Below are 14,657 nucleotides of genomic sequence, written 5' to 3'. Positions count from 1 at the left end.
ACTTTCAAGAAGAAATTGGTGCATACAAAGGGAAATAAGAAAAATGTGTCGATGAAACATTTCTGGAAATACTGATCCAGCTCAGACACTTTTCTGTTCTACTCCCTATCGGAATTAATCCCTGCTTTCATGTTACTGGGGCAACTGCATTCTGTTCTGCACAGTCTCCTTTCAGACACACAGTCACCTCTAAATTCCCTGTTTCCTATGCCAAAAATGTTTTTTGGTTTTTTTTTTTTTTAAATTTGGAACTGATTCTCTGCTGCAAACCCCAGTCTCCTGAAGCTCTCCTACTTATAACAAAGGTTTTCTCTCAGAAATAGTGAGAATTCTCATTTCAAAACCCCTGTCAGAATAAGAAGACTTTTTTAGAGGTGAGTACAGTTGAATACAGTTCTTTTCTTTTTCCACAGCTCACTGTGTTCCTCAAGCTGCAAGATTCTTAGCTGCATATGTTTCACAGTTACTTTTACTCCATGAAGCATGGCTGAGATTTGTCATCATCTCCCAGATGCTGCACAGAATACTTTACTTACTAGCAAACTTGGCTTCATTATGGCTTTGCTGAAGATTGAGTCTTCCTCAGTGGCTGGATAGTCTGATCTGCTTTTGATAAATGCAGACACAGAGATCCATGTCACAGTCTTACGAGAATAAGTCCGAAAATCATCCTAAGTATAGAAGAGAAATGTCACAATTTGCCCCAAACACAGACCAAATTCACTTTCACCTTGGAGTCACTGATTACAGCAGCCTTTCTAGAGTACTAGTCTGGCATTTTTTAAGGATTAGCCAACAGAAGCCTCCTAACACTTGTGATTTAGAGAAAAATCATTAGAATAGGAACGGAACCACTGTCCTGTCAAAATGTGAGTACTGCAAACACTTCAGTGACCACAGGTCTGGTGTGTGGCTGATAAGGATGGAATGTGAACACCCAGGTCAAGATCTAGGGCAGGCAAACAGCACAGGGCAATCTGAGATGCAGTGACCGTGCTGTAAAGGGAAGATCAAAAGGAACACAGTGCTGTGCTGCAAAATGGATGTTCAGTGCCAGTGCCTTTACAGCCACTCCTGAGTTAACCCTTCATTGGAAGTGTCAACACTTATGGCACCTTAGACAAGCATTTACCACAAACTGAGTTCATGACCTTCCCTTTTTTTATAAAGCAAGTTGAACATTAGAACTGCCTGATGACAAGGGTTGGTAGTACACTCTGAGAGATTGGAGGAACTACTGAATTGAGCAGCCCCATGCTAAGTTTCAGTCCCAAACACTGAACTACATGCATTAAGGCCAACCATGAGACTGACTTACATTCTGTGTGTGAGCAATTTTGCAGTAATGAAACCTTAATTGGAAAAGGGAAGAGTAAAAAGATCTCTGTACCAAATATGAGCCCTTTGGAACAATTTAATTGTTAAAAAAAGAACTTTAATAACTTTATATAGCTTATTTGCCTGTTTTTCTTCTTAAACTGGTCTTTTGAGTAGAATAACATTTATTTTCTGATATTTATCTTGAATTTAGATTTCAGAATGAGTAGACATTGGGATTCAGATTGAGATGGGAACCAGTGAATAACACAGGTGCTCATCATTTAAACTAAAGTGAATCAAAATTCAATAACTAAAGAGAGTTAATAGGCTCTTATATTGCAAATGCAGAGATAATGATGACTTAAGAATTAAGGTTTTATGCGAAGCAAAAGATAATTCCAAGGATCAAGCTGATGAGATTACTGGTATCCTCATTAGCACTAGCCATCACATTTGAGAACTGATGTAATCATAATGTAGCACAACAAAACAAAACTATCATTTTAACACAAATGATTATGAAGGAAATCTTAAATTTTCAAACACTTAGAGCACATTTGAGAAAGCTTCTTGATAACAAGAACATACAATATGATTCAATTCCTGTTTAATTACACAAAGGATCATTTAAAAACTCATTTATTTGAAAAGTGCTTGGCATGGCACATCTTTTTAAAATTACACACAAGAATAGGTAATTAAAAATGCAAACTGAATTGAAGATTAAGAAGGGATATTAAGCCTAATATGATGTTTTTAATAAAAGAAAAAACATATCCCCAGACTATTAGGATGCAGATTGTTTCATTATAAAGTATTCAACAGGCAGATCTGTGATTTTCAAAACCTGGGGTTTTAGCTACATGCTGCTGTGCTAGTTTAAGAAGGCAGCTCAAACACAGAGGCAATAAGTGATCCGTTTTGCAATTGCAAACATTGAAAATGCCATTGTTCAGAAATCTTTGAAGCAGAACAAATCAAATTTCTGGAAGTAAACCAACTCTTGCCAGCTTCTGGAGTATTCAGGCTCAGCTGGTATTCAGATCCAAGTCTCAGTTTATTTCTTTAGTGTTGCAGTGGCTTCCATGAAATAAAACCAAGGGTTTGCATATGTTGCAGTGCTTCAGTACAGCCCTCAACAGGAGCGACCTGTATCAGGAAACTACAGCAAAATGTGCCAGCTCTGAAAGCATTAACTGCAGGATTGCAAGCTTATTGGACATGGTGGAAGCTGATGGGTAATAGAAACACAGAGCCAAGAAAACAAGCAGTCAGTGTAGGCTTGGCCTCTTCTGTGTACTTCTGTATCCCTCATGATACACTTGGACACTGTTGGGACACTGCTAGACAAATCTTTAATTTGGCCCAGTAGATCAATTTTGGCAGAGAGGGACATCTTTGTCAGAACAGCCAAGTGATGGAAACGGCACCTGCTGGATACTGCCAAACAAACAGGTGCTTTAGAATCTGGAGCACAAGGCTACAAAGTAGAAAGCACAGGGATGATAGAAGGGAGGAGGAAGGACTGAGAACAGTCTTGAAACCACAGATATTACAGGTTTTATCAGCCCAATGTCTTTCACCTTGTCTGATAGGCTGTTACACTCCATTCCCATCATCATCACACACATAATTTGTGGGATATTTTGAAGTTCTTTAGATCAACAATGGTGCACATAAGATATTATTGCAGGAAACCAGCAATGTAAGACATTTCAGCCAACTGGATACCTTACAGTTAACTCACCTTCCAAATAGCCACCTACTAGGGACTAATTAAAAGATTAAAGTAGGCACCTACCGTTGTTCTAAGCAGAACAATATCAGCTTCTTCCAAGCTGCATCGGATGCAGTTCATCCACACATCCCACTCTGGCTTCCAGTAAAACAGCAGCCTCAGAGCCCCACAGGACAAGATGAACCCAGCAATGCACAAGGCCCTTCGGCAGCCTTGAGTTTTGTAGCCAAATATCTCCTGTACAGCAAAAAGAAGACAAAATTTATTACTATTTCTCCTAAAGAAATGCCTGGAATACTACAGCTTCCTGTCACTCCCTGCTCTGCCATAGCTGCTGTTAGGTATGGTACTGTGAAAAACAAGCCATAGAACTTGTATTTGGCTACTTTAGGTATCCTTAGCATGATTACCAAAAAATTTGCATCTTCAAGACAATTTTCATCCACCTTCATAAAATCCAGATTGCTGTAACCTAACCACTATTCTTATGTAGTTGTGAAACTCAGCATGAGACATTGTTTTGTGTGTGTGTGAGCAGGAATGATAACAAAATATAGAGCTTTAAATCTTTAATCCAAGTCAGGAATTCAGATTTGACCATCAGCTTTCCTAAGGATCAGATAGCTGAAGAGCTTCAGTACATCTGTACCAGCAGATGGTGAATATCAGTGCAGAACTGCTGCCTTAGAAGTGATCACTGCTCTAGCAGTGATCTGCACTAATGCACTTCAGACACTCCGCCAGTGTCTCTGCTTGGTGGTGAATAACACTGTGTGCCTGCACCAGCTGGAGCTGCTGTGCACAACTTGGCACAGACACAGCTTTTGGAGCTGTTACCCTCTTCCATGACAGCTCCAGTATGGGGATTTTGGAGCTTGTCAATGTGCCATTGGCCTGACAGCTAATGATGATGATGATGATGATGATGATAATAGTAATAATAACAACTATTAGAAAGAACATCTAATGAGTCCTTGCAGAATGCTTTATATGTCAGAAGGCCAAAGGAAGCAACTCATTTTAGTTGTATGAGTAGGCATTATTATTCCATTTTAAAAGCTGGGGAAATTGTTACAGTGAGGTGACTTTCCCAAAACATGTCTGTCAGCATTACATTTTAAGAGCTGCAGGTCTTGGTACCATGGCCAAATTTCCTCTCAGTACTGCTAGCAGGGACTCAGTAAATGTGAAACAAAACATCTACAGTGCCTTTATAGAGAAGATGCAGCCTAAGCTAAGATGGAAGATTCCAGGCTGCAATTACATCAGGTAACCAGGAGAATTTGCTGGCATAAGCGTTAAGGTTCCTCAATTCCTTCTTCTGAGTATATCTGCAGAACCTGTGTAATCTGCTTCTGAGGATCAGATATCTGCAGCCACAGATATTGCAAGATCCATTTATAAGGTGAGAAGAAAAGGCAATGTAATTGTAAGGATGACTAATGCATAATTCCTGGTTCTGTGCTGGAGTCTTTGCTTGTTATGTGAAATGCAGGCCCTGCCCAGTGGTTCCACATGCTGCCTCGGCACACCTGCTCTGTTGCATTCTCCAAAAGACAGACTCTGTCATCCTAGGCAATATCCAAGAGGTTTCTAAGGGGAAGAAATTGGGAACTGTGAGGAAAAATTATGGTAAACAACACAGGAAAGTGGCTATACCACCTGTGAGATAAGCACACTGCATTTTCAAAGGCTTCCATAATCTCTGAGCAGCCAAGAGAATACGGCAACTCTGCAGGAGATAGAAGGAAGCCCATGGAGGACAGCAAACAGGCAAGCTTGCTAGGAGGCAGTTGGTGTGGCAGTTGTGCAATTAATATTTATATGTTCCTATAATAGGGTAAAGAGTCTCCACTCAACTCTCTTTAGCTATAACCTGACCAAAAAGGTTAACGAAATAGTGTCAGCACCTGCATACGGAATAATACACAGGACAATGTGAATTTACTCTTCACAGCAAATGCTTACCAGCAGGATCCAGATTGCTTACTAGCTTGGATCCAGACTTCACAGCTTGTAAGCGAGGCAAAGGATCTCCCAAGGAGACAGAGACACCTAAGGGAAGAACTGTTAAAAGAACACACCTTCAGAGTTCCTTCAGTATCTGTCTGGACCTGGAATAACTGGAATAGTATTTTCAAATTGGGATGGGCATGAATATCAGGGTGGGGAATAGCAGGATTGCTGCCATGTGCATCTAGCTTCTGCCTGTGAATCACTCCTTTAATTTTCAGTTTTTGTGTCTTACACCCGATGTCTGAGGAGTCAGTAAGGCTGTACTAATAGAATGAAGAAGAGAGAGGGTGAATGCTCTGCCTATGTTTGCCAGTCATTTGGGACCATCATCTCTTGGCAGTGTTCTTCACTGAAATGTTCAATGGTTTCCCAAGTCCGACACAACAACATAACCACAAAACTAGAGCAAACTCTGTATTTCTCTGTATTTTTGCCTAGGAAACCACGCACTAATATATGAAGATATGTATATGAGTCCCCCTATGCCAGCATATATTTTTCCAGATTAGTTTCAACTCAAAAAGTGATTTGAATCCATAGATTGCAAGACACTCCACAGAACCAAGCATGCATCAGTATTCCTCATCTTGAAATACAGAAGAGAGGGAAACAAGGAAAACAGCTCATCTTGGAAGAAAAGACATGTTCTTTAAGATAGTCATTATGCTGCAAGCTGGATCTTGCTGCTTCTCACAAGGGACTTTCCTGAGACAGACAGAGAGACAGATAGACAGAGGGATACCATTGAGCTGTTCTGACCCTTCAAGGGCATGAATTGCCATATGAACAGAGATATTGGTTCAGGTTTGTTGGTTCATGTCTTGATGAGTGTGACATTTCTGAATACAGCTGTTTAGGAGTTCTACAGCGAGTCAGCCAGGAAAGAATAAATATCAGATGTTAACTGATGCATCTGGGTGTCCATGAAGCAATCTACTGCCAAAGCAAATTATTTCCCACAGTTTGGAAATGTCTGGAGTGGGTCACCTGGGCCACGTCACTGAGAAGTAAAGCTAGGCAGGGAAATAGACTGAGCTCCAACTTTGACTTGTGCCAAAGTTCTCTGAGCCAGAACCTTCCAAGCTTAACTTCAGTACAGAATGTTCTGTTAGGTTGAGGAGTTTTTTCTGGCCTGGTGCTTTCAGCTGGAAGGATTATAGCAATGAATGCTGCATTCATAAAAAAAAAATAATACATGAATAACTCCTTGTTACAGCAGAAACTTCTCTCTCGTCAGATAAGTAAAAATGAAATTCTTTAGAAAAATTCTTAAAACTATTATCTTCCACAAAAAAGGTGAATATTAGACCCATAACAGAGGTATCCACAACCTGCAGGAAGAAGAGAGGAACAGGCACACACATGGTGCAGGTTTGTTTAGGCGCATGAATGACTTATAGTAATTAGGGTTTAGAAATTCTTTATTCACTCAGCCTCTGCTAAAAGGATCTCCAAGCAAATGCATGTCCACTATGGCAAACAATACTTTCAAGGCTGGCAGAAGTCCTGCTGAGAGCACTGCAGCGAGAACATGTCTGTCAGGTTAGTTTTATGTTGTTAAGGAAATAACTTTTGCTGTGTTTCATTTCGTTGCACTCGTGCAGACATGCTTCTTTTGAAGAGGATCTGATGAATACAGATTTGCAGCTTGACAACTTTTCTAATGCATGAGCAAGTTTTTGGAGTTAAATGAGTGCATTTGGCATATAAAACAGTTCACAGTCAAAAATCTGGGTTCTTGAGTGCACCAGACTAGGAAATGGTGGAAAATAAAATGAAGATTTTATCTGTAAGACTCCTCATAGGAGGTAACACCATCTAAAGAATTGGCTGGTATACAGTTTCATCTCATCTCTATAGAAAAAAAATTAATAAATTGTAGTGTACAGTAAAATTTTGTTTCTTCACCTATTAACATCCCTTTTCTCTCGAGACTCACAACAGTCACAGGAGTGACTGTAACAAAATGCTTTGACTTGTGAGTGAAGGGTCTAAGAAGCGGCCAGGATTATTGGACAGAAAAAGCTGCCAGACCTGCCCAGTGGCAAGTAAGGTTCTTAGCTGCTTTTACAATCACACAAAGCCAGCATTCAAGGGCTTATCAGTCTAGTGTCCAGCAAGTCTTTGTTACTTATTTTTAAAATAAAAATTGCCTCTAATTGCCAGGTCATCTGCACAACAGAATTTAAATGCAAATGTCAAACAAACTCAAGCAGCTTTTTCTTTGGTAAAAACAAAGCCTGTAGCTACCATCAGGGAACCTAAACAGTGGCTGTGAATGGTCATATTTCTGCAACCCCAACACCAGGTACCCTATTATGAGCAACCTGTTGCTATAACAACAGTTAATAGGATTAGACTTGAAAGACTGGCTAAGTTTCACAAGCAATTTAATAACTGAAACTCAGTCTTACCAACCAGAACCTGTTTCATCAGAGGTTTGTCCCTGTTCTCTCCGAAACCGGTAGCGACACTCACTATTGTTCCATTAGCAACAAGATTGTACCTTTCAGATTTTATTTTAATTTTTCAAGTTACATTTTTCAAATTCAAAGTATATAAAATTCCTGTACCAGATTCCCTTCAGAATTGTGGCATCTCAAAGGATGCAGACAGCTGCCAAGATGCAGCAGTAAACTGGGGTGCACCAGTTGATTGACTGCAGTTCTTCCATTCCTTCAGCCACAAGAAATGGGGGAACACATGCCTAGGACAGGCTGCTGGGAAATCCTTCCCAAAGCAGCAGCCTGCCAAAGTCTATCACAATCTTTTGCACTGCAAGACTTAAGGTTCACACTTTAGGTTTTGTGCAAAGGGAATGATTATTCCCAAGCTGTGCAGAGAAGAACATCAAATTGGCAGAGAGCATAAAGCTGTGGTTTTACTTCCTCTTTGTATTCCACAGTAAATGTACTTCTTCTCAAAATCTTCAAGCAGATTTTTCTGAAGGGAAGCATACTATTAGCCCTCCCTGAGGCAAGCTGCTGTGCCCAGAGTTTTCTCACACTACTAAGATCTTTCTGGTACTACAAATGGTTGTGGAGAAAGAGTTTATCTCATGCTCTGAATACACTTTGCTAAGTTTTAGCTGCATAGCAGAAGAGTGAAGTTTAATTCAAGCAAATGTTCTGCAGCAATTGTAAAGTAATCCCGAAGACATACACAAGGATATACAGGTTAGATTTCCTAAGTCAGAGTGATTACTCTTAAATCCAGGACTATCTAGCACCTCAGCTGTACCAAGAAGTGGAAATAACAGAAGAAATCTTCAAAGCATTTCCTCTTATTAGAGTTCCCCATCTTTCCTCAGCAAACAGGACAGCTGGTTCAACAGAAGGAAGCACTGCACATCCAGAGTTCAGGTGAATTACTTACATTCTTTCAAATTACTTGAACTATTACACTCTGGAAGAACTGGCACTTGCACAGTGTCAGCTGTTACATTATTAGATCAAGAGATCTGATCTTGTTTGAAAAGTCAGGAACTTCTTGTTAATAATTTGGTTCAGGTAGATTAACTGACTGTTGAAAACAGCATCAAAAATATTTTTTATGGCTTTGAATTTTAAAAAAATTAAATTCTCTTTACTTCACATATTCTTCTTCACTCCTCTACTTAAAGACTTCTCTTTCTTCACAACTACTCTCATTTACATACAACTTTCTTTTTTCCTTTCACACAAATACACATATTAGCTGTTCTCTGTTTTCTATACACACATTGCTTTTTTTCTTGTCCTCTTACAGTACCTCATACATCCTCAGGGATATCTTCCTCAATATCATACTTTTTTTCTCTCTTGCATCTATGTAACAAACACACGTGCATTCCTGCCTAAATTAACATAATTTGGCTCCAGTTTTAATTGCATTTTCAACTCAAGTGCTTTACAAGTATTTTTTCTTCAATTTCCATTTGGAAACCCCAGGTGAATGAGCACTGATCCGACTCACTGCAGGCATGGAGAGCATGGCAACTGCCATACAGTCTGGATTCATAGTGAAGACTGACTCAACACTGGGCACACACAGTAGCTGTGCATGGAAAACCTCAGATTCACAGATCCTTGAGCACCAGATTCAGGACACATGGACTCAGTATGGTACTGGTGAGAAATAAAAACATCTTCAGGATAACTGGCTCCATACAAGCACAGCTTGGGTGTCCCAGCAGTGCACAGCTGGAAGTGAACATTCAGGGTACAACAGTGTGACTGTACACAGCACCAGACAATCCACTTAAACCTAATTAGCTCCAGCTCAATTCTGGCATTGCTAGAGACAGCACCGATAGTGGTGAGAGCACAGTAGGGTGTTTATAGTCCTAGAAGGACAGGGCAGGGTGGAGCAGAGGCACAAACCCAGCAGCTGTTTGGAGCTGGGGAGCAGTGGCACATCAGCACCAGGGCTAGAGCCAGGAGCGGGGCGCTGCCAGCAGGTTTAGTAACTGGCTGGCGGAGCCAGTCGGGTTCTGCATTGCACGGGGCTAATTAGTCCCCACCCGCGGAGCCAGTGCCTTGTGCTTCCTGCACTGCTCACTCCGTGCTGCTGGGTGACTCTCTGCTGCATTCCCCAGGGCTGCATTACGCAAAATGAGGCATGTCCCCTTCCCTGGATAGCTGAGAGAGCAGTCTGAAAATCTACATTTTTCTTTGCAAGATAACAGGTGTCCATGTTTGCATGTGACACAGTCTCTTTCACTAGAACAATAATGTCAGTGAGGAGAATTTGAAGACTTCTCCAGGATTTCTGAAAGTGAACAGTTGTGTCAACTTGGAAATGACTGTGTTCCAATAGCTTTGCTATTGAAATCCTGCAGGCACTCACAGCAGTGCTCCAGTGGCTCTGCAGCACAGGAATTTTGAGAAGCACTGCATTTACCAGATATACCTAAGAACTGTTGTTGTACAGCTGCATCATGGATCTGACATCTTCAGCAGAATCTATTAGATGGACAGAATCCATGTGAATACCTGACTCATAACACACAGTAATGCCAAAACAGCTCAGAAGCACTGAATTCACTTCAGTCGTGTACTGGCTTTACTATTTAAGAGCATTGCCATGCAGGAGACCAGAGATTTGGTGTAAACATTGGACTTCTTTCCAGATGTTACAAAATGCATGCAAACACATTTCTCCCTGGGAAACTCTGGAAAGAAATATAGTATTTCAGTATTTAAGAATCCCAGCTTCTGAGATAGGGTTGGCAATTCAACAGACTGCAGTTGTCAGTAATTTATGCACACATAACAGGTGTTTTTATATTTTGGAGAAAGCCAAGGTTTCCTGTTCTCTAACTGGAGCTGATCCTGGAGACCCAGCTGTCAAATGGTTGGAGATCCCAGTCTGGCCCATCCCTCAAGCTCATATTAAACCATCTCCATCTAGATTTGTAACACCACATGAATAATATGTTGAGCTGTCATCCCCTGTTGGAGGGCATGACCAGTTAAATCCAATGGACACAATCACCCTTATTTTCTTTCTGCTAAAAAAAAAATTATATCCTTTTCTAACAGTATGTTTCTGCCAAAGAAACACCCCAACTAGCAATAACTCAATTACAGTCTGTAGCATTTTATTGCAGAACACGTGCCACCTTCTGCTTCAAGCTAAGAAAGACCTAGACAGAGACGCAACTCACCATCTCATTCTCTTCTCCCTGGTTAAGCTGTGCATAATGGTTCTTGGCAGGATTTTCCCCCATGAAATGACCCTCTGGAGACTTTCTACAGCACCCTCAGGACAGGTCTTCAGCATAGTGTGCTTGAACTTCTACATTGAGGAAGTGCTCTAAGTACACACCTTCCTTATAATTCTGATGATGTTTGAAGTAGGGAGCTCCTCCCTCTCTGGGGTTAGCAGGTAACACTTTATCCCTCCTCCCTCCATTCTGTTGTTGCAGTTTTGCAATTGTGAGGGTTCATGCAGAATTCAGTCAAAAATGCAAGAAAGAAAAAGTTCAATCTTACAAGTGTTTGACACAATATGACTCCAGAGCATAACTCTGGTAGGTGCAAGCAAGCGCTGCTGGCACAGAAGTTTCAGGGGAGGGCAAGAGGGGAGTATTTTTCTTCAAGAGATTATGGAATCACTGGAGACCAGGAGTGTGTCCAAATAAGAAACAAAATAGCCATTGCTGTTGTTAACACTCTTAGCAACCAGTCTGAGCTAAGTGTCCAGCAGTGCTCTCCACATAAACTGTAGAAAATAAATCAAGCTCTGGCACTGTAAAAGGGGGCCCCAGTGTGTGCAGGTGGATTTGTACACTGACTGTGTGTCAGGATTCAGCCAGGTAGGATCTGTAACCAGGAGCTTTATTCATTATTGGGAATATCCTCATAGAATATCTTCTGACCTCGCCATATAGCTTTGGGAGACAGCACTGAGATTATTTACTCACTCCTGGGGAAAACTGGAGTTTCCCACTTATGTCAGTCTCCGACCTTTAAATCAGAGCCAAAAGGAAGCTGGCAGGAAAACAACTCTGAGAGTTTTGCCACTTCTTCTTTTTTTTTTTTTTTTTTTTTTTGGGGCTGCATTTGCTGATTAGTCTTGTGATTCATTCCCATTCCACTACTATTTCCTTGTACTTTGCTACTTTTTAAGAAGTTACACAAGAAATATTTTAGGAGTGAGGTCAGGAAAGGCAAACCTGTTCTTCCAGTAAGTATGTTAAGAAAATTAAAACATTACTTCTAGGGTGACTGAAACAGATCAAGAGGTATAAAATGAGTTCCTATTCCTCAGCATTTTGCTGCCATGAGGCATGGACTTGTACAAGTCCAGATCTCAAGCAACAGGAAAGAGCACTGCCTATCCTCCAGTGGGCAGGCTCAGAGGATCTGAAACGGAGAAATGCAGGAAACAGAGAAGAGAAAATGAAGGAATTAGGTCAGTTAATACACACAGATGTGCACCCATGCCCAGCACAGGGACAGATGTGTTTGAAAATGCTGGTGCTAAGCACTGGAGGCAAGTTGTTCTGCCTTGAAACCTAAACACCTCCAAAGGGAGCCCAGGCCAGAGGCTGGACTGACAAGGATATATCTGTACTAAGCTGTGTAAGGGTGGTTTATTGCACAAGATCAAGAGGGAAGAAGGTTCACTCCAGACCCATCTTCAGTGCTACCCTCTCTTTCCTCCCACTGCAACTTGCTCTGAGCCTCTCAACTTACCATTTTATTCTTCTGAGACCAAGCAAAGGGAACACCAGTTGTTATACAAGAGCCACAGCACAAACTAAAACTAAAAAAGGGAACAACTGCAAAGGTAACTTTTCTAAGGCAGGCTGATGATTTTGGGAAATGACTCATTATTTTGGGAGGTGCCAGGTGTGGAAAACAGGATGGTCACACACACTTTTTCTGCCTGGTCAGCTTTTGCTGCTTTCCCAAACATCACCCTTGCCCTTTCTAGCTCCTGTAGCAGACTAGGGGCAGCAGGGGTCCTTGGTTGCTCTGGCACAGAGATGAGAGATGCAGAGTTCCCACCAAAGCAGGGTCTCCAGGGAAGAATAAAGACTCATACAATCTTTTAACTGTTCATAGTTTTATTCCAGCTCCGAGGTGTTCTGCACTCCTAGAGAACACCCTCATAGGAGTATTCATACCTTCACAACTGAAAATGAAGAAAAAACAGGTTAAAGGTGCAAAACATTCATCATTTCCAGAGTCTGACAATCTGTCATAATAATTCATCAAGTTGTTAATCTAGAACCAAAGAAGATGGTGACATTTGCTCATTTTGTTAGGTGTGTTCACATTGCCTGGAGAGAAAGCAGCCTGAATTGGAACCTTTAGTAATATGATGCTCTCTACTGTTTGGAGTAAGAATTACATAGTATTTATTCATAAAAAGTTTTTTGTTAGCATGTCCTATGGAGTGTCATCATTCATATTTTTAAATTGAAACGTGTCTTAAAAAATTATACATAAATTACAAAAATAACTGGTCAAACTAAAATATAAAAGCAAAGTAAGATTTAAAATACAGTCCCTTAAACCTATAAATAAATAGTCACAAAGTAGGCAAGCAAGAGGCAAAAACAAAACCACGTGCCTCACCTCAACTCAACTTTTATCCTAGTCCTGAAAATACATGTGTGTATTATGTCATCCTTAGGCAATATATTTTGCTTTGAAAAATCTGACAGTATAAACAGAAACCTGACCTCTAAAGCACCCCAAATCTCATTTTCTGTTTCTCAGCATGTGACACCCAGTTCTGGCCACATTACAGAAAGGAAGCTGTGAATCAACTGGTGACATTCCACAGAAGAGGTACTTAGCGTTGTTCTATCTAAGGAAAAGGAGACTGAGAAGAGCCATGGCAACAATCTTCAAACAGGTAACTGGAGAATGTAACATTATCCCTGTCCACTGTGGGCATGTTACAAGAAAGATTCAGACCAAGCACAAGGGAATACTTGCTATTAAAGTCAGCAAGCACTGGCATTGCCAGGTGAGCACTCCAATGTGGTCTTTAGGGACAGGTGCGGCACGCACGGCTCAGAAATTACCTAACCAGAGGTGGTCCTGTGTGAGCAGAGGATGGACAGAGCTGATGAAGTCTTCTGACATCGCCTTTGCCTCCTGCTTCATTGTGGCCAGAAAAAAACCCCAACAACTCACAGAAGCGCACTGGGAAACACCTTGTGTTTTCCAGCCTTCAAGGCAGCACTGCCACCCATGTCATGCACTCCCCAGGCACAACAACAGCAGGGGATTCATCACAATCTTTCGTGTAACAGCGTGGGAGCCCCTGGTGCCCCCATCCAGGCTGGGCTGCCCTCAGCACCTCTCCAGGCCTGCCCGAGAGCAGCCAGGGGCACAGGGACGAGGCCCCGAGGCGATCACGGGGGTGTGGGGGATCCAGAACCCCAGTGTGAGGGACCCATGACCCCGATGTGAGGGAACCATCATCCCAGTGCGGGGATCCATGACCCAAGTGTGACTAATCCAGGACCGCCGTGTGAGGGCTCCATGATCCCGGTGTCGGGATCCGTGATCCGAGTGTAAGAGCTCCGTGATCCCGGTGGGGGGATCCGTGATCCGAGTGTGAGGGATCCATGATCCGAGTGTGAGAGCTCCATGATCCCGGTGCGGGGATCCGTGATCCGAGCGTGAGGGCTCCATGATCCCGGCGTGGGAATCCCTTATCCGTGTGTGAGGGATCCATGCCCCCGGTGCGGGGATCGATGATCTGAGTGTGAGAGTGTCCTGATCCAAGAGTGAGGGCTCCATGATCCCGGTCCGGGGACTCCTGATCCAAGTGTGAGAGCCCCCTGATCCCGGTGAGGGATCCCTGATCCCGGTGCGGGGATGCCTGATCCCAGTGAGGGCTCCATGATCCCGGTATGGGATCCCTGATCCCGGTGAGGGATTCCTGACCCAGTGCGGGATCCCTGATCCAAGCATTACACATCCAGCTCTCCCCGATTCTCCGCTCCCGGCCGCCCAGCAGCCGCGGTGCTCCCTCTAAACCCTCCCTCCTCCTCCACAGCCGAGCCCGGAACCTTCGCGCGGTGAGGCGCGGTTTCCGGCGGGGCGGGCGGCGCGGACCGTGGTGCCCGGAAGCG

General features: G+C 42.5%; 1 protein-coding gene across 1 annotated transcript in view; it reads right to left on the bottom strand.

Moving 5' to 3' along the window:
- The window catches only part of ATP13A4 (ATPase 13A4), a 36,966-nt gene extending 26,182 nt beyond the window's left edge, over positions 1-10,784 (bottom strand). The window contains exons 1-3 of the mRNA XM_063167531.1: positions 10,722-10,784; positions 3,122-3,295; positions 537-671 (exon numbers count right to left, since the gene is read on the bottom strand). Coding sequence (XP_063023601.1) covers positions 537-671; positions 3,122-3,295; positions 10,722-10,784 — 372 coding nt within the window. The remainder of the gene's footprint in view (positions 1-536; positions 672-3,121; positions 3,296-10,721) is intronic.
- Positions 10,785-14,657: the final 3,873 nt, after the last annotated feature.

The sequence above is a fragment of the Melospiza melodia genome, chromosome 12 (genome assembly GCF_035770615.1).
Source record: "Melospiza melodia melodia isolate bMelMel2 chromosome 12, bMelMel2.pri, whole genome shotgun sequence".
Lineage (NCBI taxonomy): Eukaryota > Metazoa > Chordata > Aves > Passeriformes > Passerellidae > Melospiza > Melospiza melodia.
Note: the sequence above shows the minus strand (reverse complement) of the source record. Positions and strands in the feature narration are given on the sequence as shown.